This window comes from Erpetoichthys calabaricus, chromosome 18 (assembly GCF_900747795.2).
Source record: "Erpetoichthys calabaricus chromosome 18, fErpCal1.3, whole genome shotgun sequence".
Lineage (NCBI taxonomy): Eukaryota > Metazoa > Chordata > Cladistia > Polypteriformes > Polypteridae > Erpetoichthys > Erpetoichthys calabaricus.
Window position 1 is genome coordinate 86,546,237 of NC_041411.2, and position 24,512 is coordinate 86,570,748.

Sequence of the window (24,512 nt, forward strand, 5' to 3'; positions counted from 1 at the left end):
TAATTGTACTTATAAGTACAAACAGTTCTACCTGGAGCACTTGATGGACAGATTGAGTGCGTTTATAGCTCTTGGGATGAAACTGTTTCTGAACTGCGAGGTTTGTGCAGGAAAGGCTCTGAAGTGTTTGCAGAATGGGAGAAGGTCAAATAGACTGTGCGCATGGCTGAGGCAGCATGTGTTAGAAGATGTTCCCCGATAATTCTCTCCGCTCTTGACACAATCTGCGGTAGAGCTTTCTGATTAGCTGCTGTAGAGCTGTGATTCCACACTGAAATACAGTGGGTTAAAATACTCAGTGGTGCACTGAGAGTAACAACGCTAAAGCAGCTATAGTATTTGGAACAGTTTGGGCATTCCGTGCACCATTACATGGTTACAGATTGATTACAATCAGATGCCTTAAACTCAAAAATGATATGCAGTTAATGTCAGTGTATTTGATAAAGCCACATCAGGGATGTGAATCTAAAAAATAAAGAGAAACCACCCAGGAACAGTAGCACTGCTTTGATGCTGGGCGCCGCCAGTTTGTAAAACCGAGCCAAAAACTTGCGTATGCTATGGTTTGAGCTGGCGTGAGAATGTACGTGGCTTTACGCCAAGTTTAGTTTTTATACATCACGATGTGAGCGTGGAAACGGGCGTACACAACATTTTTGTGTGTACGCACCGTTTATACATGAGACCCCTGGTGATGCTGGACCTTAAACTTATATGACTGCAAGTTCTAGAACCCCTTAGTAACAGAAGGGTTTGACTCCTTATGAATGGTCATTTACTGGAGAGGCACATGATCCATTACAAGGGTAAATTGACTCGGTTGGGTCTATCACGCTAATTTAGTCAAGCAGTGGAAGAAGTACCCCGATCCCAATTCTGACTTGTGTCGGTTCTTATTTGTCAGGAATATTAAACTCCATTTTTATAGTGATCTGACCTTTACTTAAAGACAGAAGCTCAAAGCAGCCATCCTGTCTGTTCAAACTGTAATGGACAAGGAGTCCAGCTGGACTTCCCTCTTTGTGCATGACATTGTTGCCTTGTGCCTATTTACTACTACTGCACCTGTGAACAAGCGCATAGGCTAACAACAGCTACTCTACAGTAGCTTTCCCCCTGTGCCCATTAACAGTCCATGGTCTCATCAAGACACAGATAGTTGGATTTGCCCTTATTCCCTGTACTTGTAGCAGTGCAGAAGTGGAGGCGATCTTTCCTTTGGTTGGAATCCTGTCTCAAACTCTCATTACAGAGGCTATGATTGAGGAAGGTGCCAAGGTCAGGGTCTTCGGCTGTTTTCATATGTGTGCCTACTGATCTTCCATTACCGGCAAGGATGTCTGACTTCAGCACATCATAATCCTCAACTGCCCACTCATCCAAGTAATAGAAAATGTGCTGTACTTTGTGGGTAAGGAAGGGCAAGATCGTATGTCCCCATTTCTTCTTATCCCAATGATGCCTAATGGCACTCCTTTTATAAAAACAGAAAAGCCTCAATGTTATCTTTAGGTCTGAGTGGCACAGATACCTGATAAGATCTAAAGGCTCTTTTTCTGTTAATCTTCTCATACTGTGCGTTGGGCTTCCACCTCTGCACAGTCAGTCCCCTGTGTGGTGAACCTGGAGGGTCTGAAGCTGTTCAGTCTGGAATACCAGCACCTTTGCAAGGTCCACTGGATCACTCATATTCCAGTTCAAATCCTGCTGACTACGCCAGTGTAAATGAAGCAAGGACAGATAAAGTGCACCTTTTGAACCCTGCTTATTTGCAGTGATGAAAAGCCAAAAAATTTGGTTAGAGTGGTGAGTACTATGGTGTCTAATTCAGGTGTGAGTCTTGGTGTCACTGATGTCTTCCATCAAGGTTGCAGTTTTATTCTCTGCAACTGGAGGTTTAGAGCTTGTAAAAAAGTAGAAATTAGGTCACCAGTCTCCAGACCTGAGGGTAAAAGAGGGACAGGGTGTAAATGAGAGCACCAGCCCTTGATGTGGAGCAGAATTACAAGTAACATAAAAACCCTGAAGATGCCCCCTGCTCACTCATGTATGACAATTTGTATATGTATACCGTGTGTGTGTGTGTGTGTGTGTGTGTGTATATATATATATATATATATATATATATATATATATATATACAGTGTATCCAGAAAGTATTCACAGTGCATCACTTTTTCCACATTTTGTTATGTTACAGCCTTATTCCAAAATGGATTAAATTCATTTTTTTCCTCAGAATTCTACACACAACACCCCATAATGACCACGTGAAAAAAGTTTACTTGAGGTTTTTGCAAATTTATTAAAAATAAAAAAACTGAGAAATCATATGTACATAAGTATTCATAGCCTTTGCCGTGAAGCTCAAAATTGAGCTCAGGTGCATCCTGTTTCCCCTGATCATCCTTGAGATATTTCTGCAGCTTAATTGGAGTCCACCTGTGGTAAATTCAGTTGATTGGACATGACTTGGAAAGGCACACACCTGTCTATATAAGGTCCCACAGTTGACAGTTCATGTCAGAGCACAAACGAAGCATGAAGTCAAAGGAATTGTCTGTAGACCTCCGAGACAGAATTGTCTCGAGGCACAAATCTGGGGAAGGTTACAGAAAAATATCTGCTGCTTTGAAGGTCCCAATGAGCACAGTGGCCTCCATCATCCTTAAGTGGAAGAAGTTTGAAACCACCAGGACTCTTCCTAGAGCTGGCTGGCCATCTAAACTGAGCGATTGGGGGAGAAGGGCCTTAGTCAGGGAGGTGACCAAGAACCCGATGGTCACTCTGTCAGAGCTCCAGAGGTCCTCTGTGGAGAGAGGACAACCTTCCAGAAGGACAACCATCTCTGCAGCAATCCACAAATCAGGCCTGTATGGTAGAGTGGCCAGATGGAAGCCACTCCTTAGTAAAAGGTACATGGCAGCCCGCCTGGAGTTTGCCAAAAGGTACCTGAAGGATTCTCAGACCATGAGAAAGAAAATTCTCTGGTCTGATGAGACAAAGATCGAACTCTTTGGTGTGAATGCCAGGCGTCACATTTGGAGGAAACCAGGCACCGCTCATCACCAGGCCAATACCATCCCTACAGTGAAGCATGGTGGTGGCAACATCATGCTGTGGGGATGTTTTTCAGCGGCAGGAACTGGGAGACTAGTCAGGATAAAGGGAAAGATGACTGCAGCAATGTACAGAGACATCCTGGATGAAAACCTGCTCCAGAGCACTCTTGACCTCAGACTGGGGCGACGGTTCATCTTTCAGCAGGACAACGACCCTAAGCACACAGCCAAGATATCAAAGGAGTGGCTTCAGGACAACTCTGTGAATGTCCTTGAGTGGCCCAGCCAGAGCCCAGACTTGAATCCGATTGAACATTTCTGGAGAGATCTTAAAATAGCTGTGCACCGATGCTTCCCATCCAACCTGATGGAGCTTGAGAGGTGCTGCAAAGAGGAATGGGCGAAACTGGCCAAGGATAGGTGTGCCAAGCTTGTGGCATCATATTCAACAAGACTTGAGGCTGTAATTGCTGCCAAAGGTGCATCGACAAAGTATTGAGCAAAGGCTGTGAATACTTATACATGGGATTTCTCAGTTTTTTTATTTTTAATAAATTTGCAAAAACCTCAAGTAAACTTTTTTCACGTTGTCATTATGGGGTGTTGTGTGTAGAATTCTGAGGAAAAAAATGAATTGAATCCATTTTGGAATAAGGCTGTAACATAACAAAATGTGGAAAAAGTGATGTGCTGTGAATACTTTCCGGATGCACTGTATATATATATATATATATATATATATATACTGTATATATACACACACATACGGGAAACTTGACATATTATGGTGTTTTTAATTTGAGATTTACTTAGCTATATATCTGCTTGGTACACCTGTATAAAACATGTAGGAAGATAAAACAAATTGTGAGCTCTCAAAATTATTCTTATTTAATAATAGTTTTGTCTGTGTATACCAGTACAAGAGACTGTTCATTATGCAGTGTATAATATGAAATTCGGAGAGCTTTCAGAGTAGAGTTCATTGTGAGTTGTTATCTTCAGCCAGCTTGACTGCCCCACCCTGGTGATCTTAAGTGCTCATGTTGCTCTTGCTTTCTGTTATCAAACATAGAGAAAGGCTCAGGTGGCTACAACTGCTGAAATCTGCCTCTAGCTGCCAGTGGCACTAGGACAGAGGGGTGGCCGGCATTTCCTCCACCCCTCCCAGCTCTACATCCAACACCACCACCCCCCCCACTACTTACTCTCTACAACGAGACATCACAGCTGAGTCACAGGAAGTGTTAGAAAAAAGAAAAAAAAAAAAAGAAACGAATAGAAAAGGAAGAAGACCAAGCCTGTCTCACTATTAGCACGTTGTGGTGCAAATATTTCAGTGTCTTGCTGTGAAGAGGCAAAAGCAAAACATGAAAGGACACAGACAGCTGCTTGATTTCTTTGTTGGGATTATCATTTTTTTAAAATTATCTGGCACCAGTTTTGTTACTCTCGGCTATATGAGTTAGAATTGCTGCTGTCTTATCTAGAGGATAGCAGAACTGCTGTACAATGGTACAGCGATTCAGCTTGCGAAGGCAACATTCCAAGGTGGGTTTTTCCTTTCATCCTAATAATGTCTTGTGTATGTTAAGTGTGTACTAATAAAAGCTGTTCACCAGGGACAGATGTCTCCTTTCAGTCCCGTCTGCAGGTCTTTGTTTGATTTTTAGACACAAAAGACTCACTTTTTACTGGCATCTTTAGGCAGGTGCTTATGCAATTAGTGGAAAGGAGCATTTTCTCTTCTTTTAAAACCTCCCAGGGGCAAAGTTTTTATTTTGTTAATGAATTAAGATATTGTAACTACTGGCTGCCTCATGAGTTGATCGTAAGTCTCTGCCAGGGTGTGTTTATTTTAATATAAAGTGGTACTTAGTAATGGTCTGCTGCATACTGAGTAAGGACTGCATTGCACACTCAAAAGTGCTGTTTATTATTAGTCTGTAACTCTTTATAAATTTTTTTGTTTTTTAAATTCAGTACTTTTATTTTGATCTTCAGCTACAGTAAGATTTAAAACATTTTCATGAAAAATACAGCCCCTTGAAACTTGAGCTTTAAAACTTGTTTAAAATCTACACTTTCTAGATCTATGTTATTGAGTTATTCATTTATGAGCCCATTTGCTTAAAACTTTCTCACAAAATTAATACAACTGGGATCATTCTTTCTTTTTAAAATTATAATACAGTACCTGAAATGTTATAATTTTATTGCTGGTACATTTTAATAAACTTAACCTCGAACAAATACGTTGACAGTAACTTTTAATGTTTATCTCTGTATCTGTGTGTGATATACATTGATATTATTTTCTAATATGCTATATTTGGAAAATACTGTGAAATAGCAGTTGATGTCTTCCATTAATTTTTTTTCTGTTCTTGTCTACTGCTTATTTCTAGCTTTGATACATTTTCTTTGAAATGAAGTAGAGCACATGTAATGGTATTATACAATGAAAGTTTACTTCATACTATTTATACGTTTTATTAACTTGAAGTAATCTTACTAATTTTCTTATTATTACAATTTTTTATTTAGTGTGACAGAGTCCTGCAAGCTAACTGTCTGCACTCTCTGTTGTTAAAGTTGTATCTAGGATGATAATCAAATCCCTGTACCCTTTAGTGTTGTGACAGAAATTCAGTTGAAAGGGCAGCCTTACCTATCATTTTGCTTATTTTTATGGAGAAGTTGAAATGCTGTCAGTGTTATTTTTATAAGTATATAAATTTAAATATGAAATATTGCCTGTACTTAAGAACTTATCTGTTTAAGCTGTAAGTCATCTGAGATGTCATGAGCCCCATGGTGCAACTCTCAACTCATTTACATTTACAACTCACTCGGTCTACAATTATTCATAAATCAAAATGTTCACATATTTCTTGCATTTTACATCTGCTGCTTCAGTATTTATTTGATTGTTGTATCTAACATGTTAGTATAGATTTAGTTGATGTTTAACTGATATTTAACTTTTATTGTGTACTGTACAGTAAATGTATTTTTATTCTGATACCACAATATTTACAGACTTTGTCTAAATTCTGCTTCTGTGTGATTTCTCTTTGGTTTAGATAGTTTTGTACTCCCATTTGTTATCTTGCTTTTTTGTTGAATTAGTTTATAATTTTAAAATACTTTATGATCATGATGATAATGATGGCTAAGAGTGATGTTTTATTAAAAATACTGACACACAACATATTCAAGTATTTAATTGGCTTGTTTAGAAAGTCTTTGATATGATGGCTTTGATCACAATGGTGTTGAAAATATACCTGTGCACATCTGTGCATTGACAAAACTAGATCAATGGAGTTTGTATTATACATGGTTATACAGTATTTTGTTGTATTTTCTTGTGTTAAACATATCAGGATTTTTTAAATATACATTTTATTAACTCATTTCAAAACCTAAACGGAAGTTAGTGTTTGAAACTAGGTTATGATCAAAACCATTCACCAGAACACTCAGAGCTCACACTTCTGTATTCAAATGACATTTTCAATTAGTTTAATGTATAGTATTTGCATGTGACATTTATCACTTAGTCTATAGCCTAGTAACAAAGTGTTGGCAGAACTTAGCCACACTAATTGTTAACTGCTTGAACTTCTTTTGCTGTACATTTGCTTTGTCAGTTGATCCATAAGCCATTATTTCTCAAGCAATTTTTTTAAACTTCTCAACTTTTTTTTATTCAACTTTAATGTTTAGAAATGGTTTCGCCTTATTACATTATTGATTGCATGTATTAAATTATTGAAATAGTGGCACAAGAAGTTTTGTTTTAAAGGTTTAACAGTAAATTGCATCTGCTTCACACAAATTGCTTTGTCTTATTTTCACAGCAACACTGAACAAATTTGCAGCTACCATATGAATAAACCTGTTATAGGACTATACCAGTATTGTTTATGCCCAAATTATAAAAAGCGTGTTCTCCAAGGGTTTAGTTAATCTGATTTCCTCACAAACACCCAGTACTGCCAGGTTTGCTCAAGCTCCCTGCAACCTAATAATGGGAGAAATAAAAAAAAAATCACAGCGTGAGTGAATATATTATTATGTACTGTATGTCCTTCAAGAAGTTGCATACAGGCTGTCAATTTTAATTATAGTATATTAGTCTACTGAAAAGAGTTAAAGCACAACTCTTACTTATGGAAAAAATTGACTTATATGGTGCAGAACAATATATTTATTGCTAATATTACTTTTAAACTTTCTTAAGAGACCCTCCCGCAGACCACTGTAAATTGCTGAATGGACTGTTAATCTCTAAAAATGCTGTATATTAAATTGTAGAAATCAATTAAAAAATGTTTATCTTTACTCTGTTCTGTTTTTGAAAGAAGGTAATATGATTTGGGGTTCAAATGGGAGGCCAAAATGTTCCTTCTGGTTATGTGAGAGCACAAAGGATTGTGGTCCCTTGAGGTATTTTCCATCTGTCAGGGTAGCATCACAGTCACAAAAACTGAAGATGTTGTTTTAAAGGAACACAAAAAAGAAAATATATAAGCAAAATAGTATTTAACATCTTTATTTTATTTTGAATAGTTTAGTTTTTATCAGGTAAAAATGAAATTCTTCTATGCATCTTCTATGCCACATCAGGTGTCTAACAAATAAAGATCTTCTTTTCAATGCATTTCTGTAATTTGCAGTATGTATCTTGAGTGCATCCAATATTGCAATAAATTTAAAAAGTTTCTCCACAGGAAGGTTTCAAACAGTTTTCCCTAAGTGTATGTATACCATCATATTCCTGGAGTGGAAAAATAGAGCACTCCACCCACATTTTGTCAAAACCATTTCAATTTATTCACACTTTCCTCAGAGCCCTTTGTGAAACCACTTGTGAGGCTCTAACTTACATAAAAGGTCTCTCACACTGTTGCATTTCTTCATGGGCATCATTTATAAAGCTTGTGTATTCACAAAAAAAGTTTGAAATGTATACAAGCAACTTCCCATGCAAATGTCCAGACTTATAAAAGAAAACTTGACTGGGTAACATGTATATTTACTGCATCTCTGACCCATGGGTATGCAACATTTTGGAGAAACTGGAAAAGGACGACACTCTCAATCGAGCAGGGAAATGCAGTGAATTCAGCTAAATGATGACTCTCACATATAATAATTCATATTACTGAGCCATTATTATAATGTGTATTGATATGACAAACATATTACATATCAAAAACCCTGAATATTATGCCAAATCTGTATTTTAGTTTCCTTTTTAAGAGAGCCAATGACACACATTTGTCATTTTTTGTCAGTTTTTATTGGCCATCTGTTGTCACTTCTCAGGGAACTGGCGAACAGGTTATGAATATCTCAGCCAAGCTTCTCTCCTTTATATTTGCTGTGCTGGAAGCAATTAACTGACCAGTGAGTCACAACATCCAGTTCTCGTATGGCGTGGATGTACATACAAAAGAAAAACAAAACAAAAGATAAAAAGTCAATTTGCAGCAGTGTCCGGCTTTCTTAATCAGAGCACTTTACTGCATTCATATTGCAATAAGGGCACCTAGCAAGAATAAAAATGATTTTGTTAACTGTATACAGTTACACTCCATTAATGCACAAGTCTTCCAAGATATGGCTGGTAAATGTCGTGTGTCAGTGGCCTGGATCAACCCATGATTCATTTATTTTGAAGTAAAGTAACTTTCATGGTCGTGATGGTCCTGTACATGGTGGCTGGCTTGTTAGTATGGTAACTGGCTGAACCATCAGTGTTTCACATGGGCTATACTATTCATTGTAACAACAATCACTTCATTACATGTACTGGATGATAGTGGCTACCCGCTAGGACAATGATGCCTTATACTTAAACAGGGCCCTCAGAGTTTATAGGAGAGATGCTATTATACAGCGCATGATCTTTCACTTTCAGTTGCAGATCATAGCCAGATACTCGAATGCAGGCAGCGGAGAATTTTACGTGTCAGGAGGGAGATGATGTTCTACATTAGCAGACTCCATATTTGGATGGTTCAGGGGCAGCGTTCGAGGCACGTTCACGTGCACATTTTACAAGATGAATGAGATTTATAAAAGGTAAATTGGATAGAAACGTGCATATGCCAGGTTTTATTAATCTTATTTTTTTCCTTGTCATATGCATATTTCTGTATTTTGGGTGTGTGAATATTTTCACGGTAAAATCCACACAAAGTTTCATAAAAGAAGGCCCAGATCTTGGTGTTGGGCACAATATATACCATAGATCTTCTCTGATCTTATTGCATTCAAATGAAAATAGTACTGACACTGGCAATGAGCAGTTTACCCATTTACTGTAGGTGTGTTATCAGGAAAGTTGACTTTAGTTTAAACAAGGGAAGTTCTGGTTTCCTGTACAGTTTCAATGTTGTCACTGCAGAATAAGTAATCATCTAAATTTAAAATTATGGAATTGTTTAGACAAAATGTAATAAGATTATTTCATTTACAGATGTGTCTGGTGAGTGGATTATTATATATTTACCTTAATTTGAATCACTCATTTTTGAATTGGGACAGGTTTTCTATGTCTGGTCCGTCAGAGGCAAAAGGCCTTTCTAAAGTAAAGCATTTGCACAAGTGTCAGCAATTGCTGCCTGTCATGCTACATGTGTATAAAGTGTGTCCAAAAGCGGTTATTTACAGCTTTCACACTGATACAGTAAAGTCTGTGATATCTCTCAGTTCATAAACTGCCAAACTCACTTAACTGGCATTCTTAAAGATGGCATACTAGAAAATATTCATAGCTCCACCTCGCTTATCTGTGACTTTCTTTCTAGTCAATCTAGTCTTTACTGGTGGTACCCCCAGCTGCTTGGCAGCAGCTTCAGTTGTGCTCCCATGTGAGCCAGTTTCCCTCTGATTATGCCAGAGAATGTAAGTGAGTGCTGCATTTAATTTATGGCTTGGTCATAAATTCCACTTTTGTTGTCTTGTTTTTGATTTTCTTTTTTCACTTTGTTTGCTGCCGGCCTCTGTCTTTATTTGGTTATAAGCCGTAGTTTGTCCTCAATACACCCTTCCTTCTTTTTTGTGATTATTGTTAATATTTGTGTTTACCTTAGTTTGTATAGTCATTAAACTGAGTCATTCAGTGCCAGTAAAGTAATGGATGGTTAAATATTCTAATATATGGCAGATGTCAATATTTAGCACTAGTCTCAAAAATATCAGATTAAACAACTATTGTTTTACTGTACGTCTTTAAAATATAATAGCATTAAATGGGCATATAAGACACTGGATCTGTTTGAAATGTTTTTATTCTACTCTACTCTGAAAAGTTCTAATTACAAAACCAGCAATTGGCTCTTGCGGTATAGTTACATTTTAAAATTGCATTTATGGTCTCCTTTTTACTACTTGTATGTGGCTTTCACTTCTTTGTTTTCCTTAAAATAGTGATAATACAGTACATACAGTAAATTGAGTAAACTGGTCTAGCTAGATGTATCTTCAGAGTGAAAATTGCTCTTTTATCTTTAATGCTATCTGCAGTAGAGCTTGCGGCAAAGGAAAAATTGACTTTCTTTTGTCTTAGTTTTCAAATATATTATGCATTGTCTTTTGTTTCTGTAAATTGGGACTAAAATCACAACAGGTAAAGGGTGACACTCAAAAATGGATGTCCATCAATAACAGCTGTCACACTTTGTTTTTTTTTGTTTTTTTATTTCACTTAGCCTAGTTTTGCTTTTCAGCAAGCATAAAATGTTAACCTCTCCTCAAGTACTTAATATTAAGCCATTTGTTTTTTATTCACACAGTTCCTGGAAATACTTGAAGTGTACAGGAGGCACAATTGGCTGCAAAGCAATAATTCATCTTAAATGTTTACCAGTACATCTTTGGGCAAACAGCCATTGCACGCATCCACACTGTGAGCAATTTAGAAAAGGAAATCGACAAAACCTGTCAGGGCAAACAAACTAACATGCACAATCTCTCATCAAAGTCCTATTAAAGATGCTGATGAAAACTTGCTTCATGTTTTTAATGAATTAAATCAAGTTCCTTTGCAGTATAACCAATTGTTCCTTAACAAGTTCATAATATATATTTTATGGAACATGTGGTTCAGGACACACACCATATGTACCTTTGAGTGAAATTTTCAATCCCTGGAGTTAGTCATTTGTAAAAGTATCCTCCATTATCTGTTTATTTTTAGGGTGCAGATGCTTTATTTAACAGTTTGTATGTTTTGTATTTACAGTATATTTATTTTTCTTGGCATATGTGATTATTTACAATATGTACATTTTGCCTGGTTAAATACATTTATGATGTGTTTTATATTTGTAAATTTAAGTATGTACTCTGAGTGTGTCCTCGATGAAGAGTGCTATATTGGAATAGTCTGAACTGGGTTGAATTATCAAAAAAATATGTGTGGAAAGTTTGTGTGTGTTTTTTTTTTTTTTTTTTTTTTTACATTCCTTGAAGTTAATTTTAGCTTGTTTTTCACATTCTTAAAGGTCCTGTTTAGGTTTCATATTAATTTAACAAGCAAAAAATAATTATGATCCTATAAATGTATAAAAATACATTGCTCACTGTATCTCAGTCTGTCTGACCTAGACAGGAGCTTGTCTGGAGAAGAGTAAGCACTGTTCCATCATTGTAGGATATGTTCATATTTGTGAATTTCTACCTTCCAGTAGTTGTGTATTTTTAGCAAAGGACTACAGTGTTACACACTTAAAGATATTAGAGGACTACAATTTGAATATAAATAATTACAGAGTCCTTTTTTTCAGATGGCGAAAGTTCAAATTCTAACAGTCCTCTAGACCAATATAATAATTGTTCAGGTACTCACATTCTTTCAAGCAATGCTTTGTGTTTAATCGAAGGTGTGTGCTTCTCTGTTTACCTTTTTGCGAAATTAAATTATATTTAGCTTTGTTCAATTGCATCTGAGCAAATAATAATCATAGCCCCAAGTAAGCACTTTTATTTTTGAACTTTTCATCTTAAGAATCCACAGACAACCAGATTTAAATAGTAGGTATACCACTTTCATTGTTTAGAAGCATAATGAATTCTTTCACATGAGCAAGAGGTGGTGTACTCGATGTGTGCAGATAGTTTAAGAGGTACAGAGCTCATCCTTGACTGAACTGGTTAAGGTGGCAGTCCTTAATTCTTCATGCATAGCAGGGCCCAAGATCACCTCCTGTGTTTCCAGTGGGAGCAAACTATGATGGTATTATTGTCAGCAAGAAGGCTAAGATGGTTATACATGAATAGAGTGTTATTGTGGATTAATTGTTCCTCTTGATTCTGACTCTCAGAACTATTAAAATATTACTGAGTTCAAACATATTGTCTAGGTATCCCTTCTTTTATAAGTTGTATTTAAAATGCAAACATTTCAAAATAGTAAAGGGAAGAAAATCTTAAAAGTAGTGTATGCATGTTAAGGCACAAAAATGAAAAGTCTTCCTCTTGTGTACAGGCTTGAGTGAGAGCTGTTTGACCATAATTGCCATGTACTAGCAGCTTTATTGCAAAAATATTTAAATATTGAAGATATTTTCACTTCTTTTATTTGTTGCTTTAAGACCAGGATGATTGTCAAATTATATAATGTTTTTGTGCATGTTTTTAAGCCAGTGTCTTGAAGAAAATCGTGTTGTTTATTTATTGATTGGTGCATTCATTGTCTCTGTCCATGGTTTGATGACTGCTTTTTTTGTTGCATTAGTGCCCAGTTTAATAGTTTGTTTCTCATTCTTAATGCAATAAAACAAATTTCCAAGGTTTTCAGAAAATTTAAAACCATATATATGGAAGATTGTCTTTTAACAACTAATCCTATGCCCCTTTATTGAGTAGTGTAGCAATGTTAATATAGTACATATCATCCATTCGTTTAAGAGTGATTTGTACTGGCTTTCATAAAGAGATATTTGGCAAATTTTTACTAATATGTAACAAATAAAAAGTATAGTATTGGTACACCATATATAGTATAGTTCACAGTACTGATTTGTGGAAAAAACTACTTAGAATTGTTTATTATGTGGCACACATTGCTGTTTTATTGACATATACTAGCAAAAGGAAAAGTGCACTATGGTACTGTAAATGTGGTGTTTATTCTTAATTGTTGGTACATTAAAAAAAGCAATATTGCACTTTTAACACTGAAGTAGTTACATTAAGATATTGCTATTCAAAAATCTCTACGGAGAAGTCTGAAACCTACAAACTCTCCCAAGACTGTACAATGCCCTGTAATGTAACACTGAACTATTTGAACGTGGCTGGAACCATATTACACACTGACATGCAATTCATACAGGGAGTCTGTAGCTTCACTATCCTTCTGAATTCTTGTCATAATACTTATCTGTCCGCCACTGGTCAAATATGTGTAGGTTTACTACATTTACAATATGTTATATACTTCCCCCACAAGAAAAGTAATAAACTAAAATGTTTTTTGGTTACATAAATCCTAGATTTTTCAATTATTTTCATGTTTTATTGAGCTGAAGGAACTTCAATTTTAGTAACAATTTATACCATTTTAATGACAGACAAAGTCATTTCAAGATAACAACCAGTTTGCTTACTGTGCAAACAGAAGTGTAGCAGATACACTCATTGCTAAATTACGGTATATCAGATGTACACTTTTCTGGATAAGCCAGGTTCATATGTCAGAGCATTATTTCTGGAGTTTTCTTCATCGTTCAAAACCATCCAGCCTCATGTACTCACTGAGAAATTGAACAGTATGATTGTTAACCCATTGTGTTACATTATGGATTCAGGGCTTTCTTTTAAATTATTGACAGCCAGTCAAATTACAGGACACTTTTCAAAAGTCATTCATCGTAATGCAGAAAGTCCTCAAGGATGTGTTTTAGTTATCACCATTACTTTTTACTCTGTACACAAGTGACCTGAGACCTAACAGTGACCTCTGTTCCATTATCAGGTATGCTGATGACACCATGCTGAGAACACATATATGTATGCAGAATGAAAATGATTATTTAAATCATGTGGATTGTTTAGTAACCTGGTACATTTTTTGAGTTCTGTGTGACATGATGTCAGATTTGGCTTTTTTTTCTGTTTTTTTGTGTTGTTCCAATGCACATAAAGGAAATAAACATGTGTATACCAAAACATTTGTAATTGCAACAATTTTCTGGGAAAATTCCAGGGGTGCCGATAATTTCGGCCATGACTGTAGATAACAAACTTAATTTGAGTACAAACACAAACAAATATTCTGTAAATGAAATCAGCACTTATTTCTTCTTTGTAAACTCAGACTAATTAAAGTGGTCAAGGACCTCATGTTGTCCTTTTATTGCAGTGTGATCCGGTCTGTTGAAGGTTTCGTCTTCATAGTCTTGTTCAGTATTCTGACAAACCAAAACTTAAAAAAGCTCCAGCACATCATGCAGGTAATGTTATTGGGCTGATGTAGATAATTTGGTAAGTTTGTGTCAGAGAGCAATGCTGAAAAAAAAAAAAACTGGAAATTATCTCAATTGACAATAGACACCCATTACTGTAAACATAGAACTTACATTCCCTGAATCAGAGAACATAGTTCCCTTGAAACCCCACACCATTCGCTCCAGAAATTCCTTTCTTCCCAGTGCCCTAATAAGGAATATCAGAGATAATATTTTTTTACATCTCCAGAAGTTTAGAGTTTTTCTTTGTATCCTGTACCAGTTTTAGGTAAAGTGTATTATCAAACTGCTAAAAGTAGTTTTAAATAAAATATATTTTTCCCAAATGATGAAAACATTTTAGAATTTTTTCATAAGTTTTTAACCTATCTTTTTTCTCTATTTGTTTGTTTTATTTTTTTCTGTTCGTTACTGGATGCACCTGAGAAATCAAATTTCTTGTGTAAACATGACAAAATAAAAAAACTTGGTCCTTGAACCTTGAACCAAATATATCAAAAACTTGCCCTTGCATTCAGAGTAAATACTGAAACTTCAGCTTGTTTCCCCTATCGTTACTAGTGCTATTAATTGTAAATGTACATTTGACAAAGGGACATTATTAAAGTATTAGTTAAAACTATTCTTGTGCACTTTGACAGTTAAAGTCTGTTTTTTTTTTCTCATTGTTTTTCCCTTATGCGTTAGAAGTGTAACATGGCTGCAAACAAAGTGTTGGAAAGTGTGAGGTGTCATATTTTCAAGTAATATAAGAGGAACGGTATAAAATTACACTAGGAATTACTGGAGAGCTGTTGAGGTCATGTCAGAAACCTAAGGATTGTCTTTATGAATTCCTCATCAATCTTGTGATAATGTGATATTTATTAGTATTTTTTACGTAAAGGATCTATTTACACAAATGTAAAACCAAAGCCTTGGTTTAATTTGTATTGCCGTGAAATGTTTTTTTTTTCTCCATTAAAAACTAATATTAACATATATCAAAACACTTTACAGTAAACATTAAATTAAATCTTTTTAAAGCCAAGAGCCTAATATAAAAAATGACAAATTATTCACAGAGTGTTGTAAATAATCTTGAGGGATAGCAGAAACTAAAGATATTACTGATGAATGAGTAGATTAAAGCTACTGGAGAAGTTAAATTTAGTCCATCCTGACATGTTGCCTCTATCAGTGTTCTATGTCTTAGAATCCTCCCTGTACAAGTATAAATACATGCAGATGAGATTGTTGTGAAGCAGTGACAGATTACGTTCATGTCTGTTTTATAAGGTGTTGTTAAAGGAGATAACTGGCAGGAAGGTACAGAGGCCTGGAGGTACTTAGGAAATAAACTTTGTGCTTTGTGAAAGTATTTTGGCTATGTTATGAGATGTATTGTACAAGTGCAGAGCCTCCCTTGCTTTAATCTCCAATGTCCTACTGTATATTTATGGTTTAAATAATATGTGATATAATATTATGTTATACATACAGGTATTTAATTCCTTGAACAATTCTTTAATTTTACTGAATAACAACTCTTACACTTCAAATTTTATTCTTTGTGGTGTTTTTATTTCAAAGTCTTGAAACTCTTTTAATGTTTGTTTTATATTGGAGAAAATCACAGAAAAAAGAAATATGCTGTTTACGGAAGTATTATTCTATTCCTATTTTATGGAGGTTCCAAGTTTTTATAGGTAAAAAACAAATTACTTAACAAGTACACAATTGCCATGCAAGTAGTTTCCACTAATCTTTAGTTACTTCTGTATGTACAGGGTAAAGAGTTACTTCTGTATTTACTAGGTAAAAACTCCATAATTAAGGAATTGTTATTTAAGCTGTGATCCTGAAGGGTGGCTATGAAAACAATATATTAAAAAAATAAAAATAAGTAAATTCAAATGTATAGTATTTATTGCAGTGCTTCATTTGCTTTATTCCTTGGATGTAGAATTTTTAATCTAGTTTGGCACTGAAGCCAATGAGGCAATTCTGGTTTGATAGATTAAAACAATAAGTGTGATAACATAATTCATTGCCTTTAGAGTGAACTTTCACACATTCATCATAAAGCTTAGTAAGAAGTTTAAACCCTGCTTGTGGTTTCTGGTTGTTTCGTTTTTGCAGCTTTCTCATAGACCAAAGGATGCTCATTTTTAGATTGTATTTTTTTGTAATCTACATATACTGTAATTGCTTTAAATGTGAGTAAAAACAAACATACATACAGCTTCTTCATCAAAAAAGCAAATTACTCATTTTTAAAGAAAAGAAAAGATAAGGCTAAATACCTTATGTCCCAGACATCGGAAGGAAGTGTTAATTGCAAAAGCATGTACTTCTTTCAATCTGTAGTACATAGTGTTGCTGTCTTTGAACTTTCTTTTAAGACTGTGGCATAGAATTGCAATAGCACAAGGTATATTGTACTTGTAAAAAGGCAGAATTAAAGTGAGCATTGTTGTATAATATAAATAACTTTTTTAATACGTTTTAAATATTTATCAAGGTGATGAATGCAAGCAACCAGTAGCATCATAAGAACCAGTTGTGTGTATGATATATGGTATTACTTTATTTTAAGAATTGAACAGTCTTTCATAGTTCACTTTGCAATAAACAAGGCAAAGTTGTCTCTTTCTTATCCTTTTAAATCTCAAATCAGCCTGAAAATCTTAGTATAGATGTCAGGGCCTCCCATAGTACATACTACCTATCTCAAGTAGAACACATAATATTGCTTGGGACCAGTTGATAGATTAAACCAACAAAAAAAAACTATTCCTTCAGCTTTTTTTTCACCCTAATGTGCATCACATGCAGCAGGAATGTGTAATGTGTTTTGCTTTTGCTTATGCTATCCGTGTCCATGGAATATATCTATTAATGATTGGATTATTGCTTAATTTATATAAATGGATTCTTAGAGATGGCTGGGATCTTTACACTAAAATGTGATTTTTATATTTCTTACTGATATGACTACAAATGGCCATAAATGTGAATGTAATTATATAAAGTTTTTTCAACCTCTTTAAATTTAATTTGGAAATATGTTTTATAATAACATACTAAGGCCTCTTTCTCTGTTCATTCTGTTGCCTTATTTTTGGATACAGTATCTTCTTCAGTTATTACAATACATTTTTTCTCCAGCAGCCTGGCTGCATTTTAGAGGTTAATTAATTAAATGCCAGGTGATAGATTTGTCATATAGCTTCAAGTTTTAATGGAATACTGATGCATAGAATTTTATTTGTTTTTAAAATGGCTAAAATTAATATTCTTACACCATTTTATATTTTTATTAGAGTCCATTCCATTAAATATTAATCGATCATTCTTTAAAACCTGGATGCACATTGCAACCTTTTATTTGTAATACAAAAAGTCTAAAATAAAAAATGAACTCTTCTGAGCCTTAAAGCAGACAGAGGCATGGCGTTACCTAATTTCCAATGTCAATGAGGTTCATACAAATAGACATCATTATAAACATACAATTTTGAGAACAACAGTAATCATCATTCCTTATCATCCACAAAACAACAAATTTTATTTATTTTTATCATTTTATTTATTTACAGTATTTTAATTGCAGTACAATGAGTATGAAATCAATCTTAGCATCTCATCCCTAGCAAATTTGAAGTTTTATATGATAGGAGCACAATATGAAGTAGTACTGAAATGCTTTACACTGTTGTTTTGTGACCATTTTTGTTCTTTTCAAATTTTAGGTAAAATAAGACATCCTTTTTTCATTTATCTATGTGCATATATATATATACTTTGTATATATATATATATATATATATATATATATATATATATATATATATATATATATAATATATACAGGTGCTGGTCATAAAATTAGAATATCATGACAAAGTTCATTTATTTCAGTAATTCCATTCAGAAAGTGAAACTTGTCTATTAGATTCATTCATTACACACAGACTGATGTATTTCAAATGTTTATTTCTTTTAATGTTGATGATTATAACTGACTACTAATGAAAGTCCCAAATTCAGTATCTCGGAAAATTAGAATATTGTGAAAAGGTTCAATATTGAAGACACCTGGTGCCACACTCTAATCAGCTAATTAACTCAAAACACCTGCAAAAGCCTTTAAATGGTCTCTCAGTCCAGTTCTGTAGGCTACACAATCATGGGGAAGACTGCTGACTTGACAGTTGTCCAAAAGACGACCATTGACACCTTGCACAAGGAGGGCAAGACACAAAAGGTCATTGCTAAAGAGGCTGGCTGTTCACAGAGCTCTGTGTCCAAGCACATTAATAGAGAGGCGAAGGGAAGGACAAGATGTGGTAGAAAAAAGTGTATAAGCAATAGGGATAATCGCACCCTGGAGAGGATTGTGAAACAAAACCCATTCAAAAATGTGGGGGAGATTCACAAAGAGTGGACTGCAGCTGGAGTCAGTGCTTCAAGAACCACCACACACAGACGTATGCAAGACATGGGTTTCAGCTGTCGCATTCCTTGTGTCAAGCCACTCTTGAACAAGAGACAGCGTCAGAAGCGTCTCGCCTGGGCTAAAGACAAAAAGGACTGGACTGCTGCTGAGTGGTCCAAAGTTATGTTCTCTGATGAAAGTAAATTTTGCATTTCCTGTGGAAATCAAGGTCCCAGAGTCTGGAGGAAGAGAGGAGAGGCACAGAATCCACGTTGCGTGAGGTCCAGAGTAAAGTTTCCACAGTCAGTGATGGTTGGGGGTGCCATGTCATCTGCTGGTGTTGGTCCATTGTGTTTTCTGAGGTCCAAGGTCAATGCAGCCGTCTACCAGGAAGTTTTAGAACACTTCATGCTTCCTGCTGCTGACGAACTTTATGGAGATGCAGATTTCATTTTCCAACAGGACCTGGCACCTGCACACAGTGCCAAAGCTACCAGTACCTGGTTTAAGGACCATGGTATCCCTGTTCTTGATTGGCCAGCAAACTCGCCTGACCTTAACCCCATAGAAAATCTATGGGGTATTGTGAAGAGGAAGATGCAATATGCCAGACCCAACAATTCAGAAGAGCTGAAGGCCACTATCAGAGCAACATGGGCTCTGCATGTCTGACATTGTGGTCAGCAACATAAGAGCGCCACAGGGGACTGTACTTTCTCCGGTCCTGTTCAGCCTATATACATCGGACTTCCAATACAACTCGGAGTCCTGCCACGTGCAAAAGTTCGCTGATGACACTGCTATCGTGGGCTGCATCAGGAGTGGGCAGGAGGAGGAGTATAGGGACCTAATCAATGAGTTTGTTAAATGGTGCGACTCAAACCACCTACACCTGAACACCAGCAAAACCAAGGAGCTGGTGGTGGATTTTAGGAGGCCCAGACCCCTCATGGACCCCGTGATCATCAGAGGTGACTGTGTGCAGAGGGTGCAGACCTATAAATACCCGGAAGTGCAGCTGGATGATAAATTAGACTGGACTGCCAATACTGATGCTCTGTGTAAGAAAGGACAGAGCCGGTTATACTTCCTTAGAAGGCTGGCGTCCTTCAACATCTGCAATAAGATGCTGCAGATGTTCTGTTAGACTGTTGTGGCGAGCGCCCTGTTCTACGCGGTGGTGTGCTGGGGAGGCAGCATTAAGAAGAAAGACGCCTCACGCCTGGACAAACTGGTGAGGAAGGCAGGCTCTATTGTTGGCATGGAGCTGGACAGTTTGACATCTGTGGCAGAGAGACGAGCGCTCAGCAGGCTCCTATCAGTTATGGAAAATCCACTGCATCCACTAAACAGTGTCATCTCCAGACAGAAGAGCAGCTTCAGCGACAGACTGCTGTCACTGTCCTGCTCCACTGATAGACTGAGAAGATCGTTCCTCCCCCAAACTATGTGACTCTTCAATTCCACCCGGGGGGGGGGGGGGGGGGGGGTTTGGGTAAACATTAACATTATACAAAGATATTGTCTGTTTTTTACCTGCATTATTATCAATCTTTAATATTTTTTTTTGTATCAGTAAGGTGCTGCTGGAGTATGTGAATTTCCCCTTGGGATTAATAAAGTATCTATCTATCTATCTATCTATCTATCTATCTATCTATCTATCTATCTATCTATCTATCTATCTATCTATCTATCTATCTATCTATCTATCTATCTATCTATCTATCCATACCTGAGCAGTGCCACAGACTGATCGACTCCATGCCACGCCGCATTGCTGCAGTAATCCAGGCCAAAGGAGCCCCAACTAAATATTGAGTGCTGTACATGCACATACTTTTCATGTTCATACCTTTCAGTTGGCCAACATTTCTAAAAATCCTTTTTTTGCATTGGTCTTAATTGATATTCTAATTTTCCAAGATACTGAATTTGGCACTTTCATTAGTTGTCAGTTATAATCATCAACATTAAAAGAAATAAACATTTGAAATACATCAGTCTCTGTGTAATGAATGAATCTAATATACAAGTTTCACTTTTTGAATGGAATTACTGAAATAAATCAACTTTGTCATGATATTCTAATTTTATGACCAGCACCTGTATATATTTATATATATACAGTGAGGTTTCTGAACTGTTTTGGGACCACACCACCCACAGAACGACATGCTGAGATGCGTGATTTCCGTGTCTGTGGAATGCTGCTTGTCTGTCACTGAGACAACCACAGGTTCATAGTGCCATGGAAGCAACTATGAGCTGATTGTGGTCACGCTGTAAGTGCCTGTCCCCGATGAGTGATGCAAGGAACATTATAAATGCAGGGAACTGTATAACTTAGCCACTGACCTGGCCCTGACCTTGCCTGTTTGCTGTTTCTGTATATAGGAGAGTGGTAGATCCCGCTACAATAAATAACCGTGCTGTTCCTATTTCAAGTTGAATAAAGCTGGTGTTGCTGAAGTACTGACACTCAGCCTCTCTCCAACCCATTCGTGGACATACAGTTCTACATTTCTGCCTGTCACCAAGCCACATGGAAGACTTTTACAGTTTCTGGTCTTGTTCTTCTAGTGATTTTAATAGGAAACAGCACATGCTGTACACTGGCTCCTGTTGTGCACGGACATTTAGTCATTCCTATGAATAATCACATTTGAGCTCATCTAGGATGCCTTACTAAATCTTACTGATTGTTCCTGAACTTTACCTAAAATTTCCACTTGTTACTCTCCTCTTGCCTGTTGCTTCTAAAGGACAATTTAATGTTTATTATTTGGCTTATGTGCTCTCTGATGTGACTGTTGTCACAAGAACGAGACATACTAAGATAAAGGGTTGGGGCAGCCACCCGTATAATCTGGTATCCTGGCTGCAAAAGTCGTTTTTATCACAATACACAGCACTGATGTGCATACAATTGAGTCCAAGACAAGACTGAGGAATTAGGACAAAGGGCAGGGTTTTAAAGGGGAAGACAGGAAGTGAGGTCATAAGGATCAGGGACGTGTTTGTTCTCCATTGGTTCGGGCCCGGACGTGACGTCAGAGGGGAAGGAGCCAGTAAGGTCTCCTTCCATTGGCTCGGTCCCGGAAATGATGTTACGAGAGCCAGGTGGAATCTCCCGGGAATGGTCTGCAGGCAAGAGAGAAAAAGAGTCAGTGCACTCTGCCACCTCCTGGCATATCTCAGAACTGCCGTCACTGCCCTTCAGCTGCCTCCCATGCGCACATGTGTGACACTGTTCATTCCAAGCTTCCACATCCATCCTGTTACAGAAGCAAAATGGCTGGCACAGCGCCTTGAAAATTTTAACCTATTCCAAGATGGTTTCTTCTCCACAGACTGCTATTATCCCAGTGGGCCAAAATATTAATGAACTGTGCTGTGAAGGTTTTTGAAAATTCTACTGCCTCTGTCATTGAACTTATGTCATTCAAAATGGTTGCTGTCCATATGGTCTCACTGCAAAATAGGGTACCTTAGACATTCTGTTGTGTTTATAAGGAGACGTGTGCAGTTGTCAGATTATGGTGCTATACCTGTATTGCAGACTGTTCTAATTATATCTACTTAGCTTTATTAATCTGTAACGTTGCAATGGATATAAGTTGTGCTATGTCTGGTCTCACTGATTTGGACTTTTTCTTGTCTAGAGATCTTGCTCCCTGCCGAGGGTCATTTGGTATTCTGATCAACTGTACCAAGTCCTTGTGTGTTAAGACAGTTGAGTCTGTTTGAATATATGTTCAGATTTCCTGTCTAGCTGTGGTTCTCTCTCTCTTCCATCTCACCTCCTACTCTTCATCCTCTTCTCCTCATCCTAATGTCCTGTCTTCTGCCACTGCCTTCTTTTCCCTTCACTACTTCAGTTTTTCACTACTGTTCCCTTTTCTCCCCTGAGTATGATGAAATGCATACCATTCTTCATAACGTTGAAAGGTGATCTAGTCATCATAGAACAAAAGAGGCTAATGACAGAAAAAAACTTAATTTCTTCTCTTTTACCAAGCTCCTGTCACCTGGAGTCAAGGGTGATATAGCCAAAAAATAGGTAATCTGAAAAAAAAATATTTTGGACGATAGTACTACAGTACAATTGAATATACTCTACAATAGAAAGATGACTTTTCAATTAAAACTTAGATTCAAATTTACTCACTTAATGGGCACTTTTATCCAAAGTGACTTTCACAAGAAGTCAACATAATCAAGTAGACATGAGTCTTGGGCTGTTTTGAAACACGTTTTAAAGAGAAAGTTTACAAAATTTACCACCACAAGTGAAGAGCTGTGCACCAAACAGACCAACACAAGACTAGTTATTCTTTTCTTTGCTACATCACTAATGAAGAGTGGTGAGAAAATGGAAAATGTTATACTGTGCAGGTCTGATGAGAATTGGCTACTGGTGGCAGCCACTATATTGTGAACTCAAAAGCAGGAAAATCATCACCCATCAAGGAGTTTGGAGAAGGAGGTTTTGAAGTATTTACAATATACAGTATGCAAAAACAGAGAACAAGCTGTATCAGTAGAATTTCTAATCTTGTTCTGAAAGAAATTTGCTTCAGTGTTGGTAGTGACAGAAAAGAAGAAAGGCAAAAAAGACAGATACTTATCCAGGGGCCTTTGACTTCCACTATTTTTATTTTGGCTGTCCTAAGCTCAGTCCATAGACTGCACAGATAGACAGAACTTTATTTGTCCTCAGGGGGATATATGGCTTTTTACAGATACTAGATAGATAGATAGATAGATAGATAGATAGATAGATAGATAGATAGATAGACACTTCGGTCTGAACACACACTAGAATGATTAAAAGGTTAAAAATTAAAAAGAAATAGGAGAAAACCTCTGACTTGTTAGTTACAGTTGCAGTGAGGCATTGTGCATACATATTACTGTTGGTATAAAGGAGCCCCAGTAGCGTAGAACTTCCTAACATTTACAGTAAGTACAAAAAATGACAAGTGAATAAACAAATAATAGAAAATGTAAATGCCTGGTTGTATTTCTCAGGCTGTTTAACTATATTGTAACTATTTCTGACAAAATATTTTGTGGACTAAATGTTTAATTGACATTTAGATGTACATATTCCAGCTGAAATCATGCAGGTCCTACACAAATCCGTGTTAAAGATGGAACTTGAGTATTTTACTGGGCAGGATAAAAATTTTACAACACAAACAAAAGTGGATTAAGAAAAAAATCAGTTCCATGTAGACCTTAAACTGAAAAACACCTTATCAAAAAATAACACTCCACGCAATTATTGGTTTCGAGGAGTTTCAAATATTTGATAATTGTCATTATCATCAGCCCTACTCATTAGCATTTTTTTTTCTCTGAACTTATTTGCAAGCTGACATACTGTAGAAATTAAATCTGGCCAATCAGAACAAGAGCAAATAAAGCATCTGCACAAACCTGTGAACATGACTTGAATGTGACAAGTGATTTTAGCTAAACATTTATTGCTTCTTTGCATTCTCTTTGAGTTTTGGGTTTCTTTTTTTATCA

The 24,512-nt window shown here is 36.4% G+C and overlaps 1 protein-coding gene across 4 annotated transcripts in view; it reads left to right on the forward strand.

Moving 5' to 3' along the window:
- The window catches only part of LOC114669257 (transmembrane and coiled-coil domains protein 1-like), a 174,539-nt gene that overhangs the window by 87,242 nt on the left and 62,785 nt on the right, over positions 1-24,512 (forward strand). Inside the window, exon 1 of one of the 4 annotated variants that reach the window (XM_028825470.2) lies at positions 3,924-4,616. The exons of the other annotated variants lie outside the window; for them this stretch is intronic. Coding sequence (XP_028681303.2) covers positions 4,578-4,616 — 39 coding nt within the window. The 5' untranslated portion in view covers positions 3,924-4,577. Of the gene's footprint in view, positions 1-3,923; positions 4,617-24,512 lie in introns of those variants that run through there. 4 annotated transcript variants of the gene reach the window in all.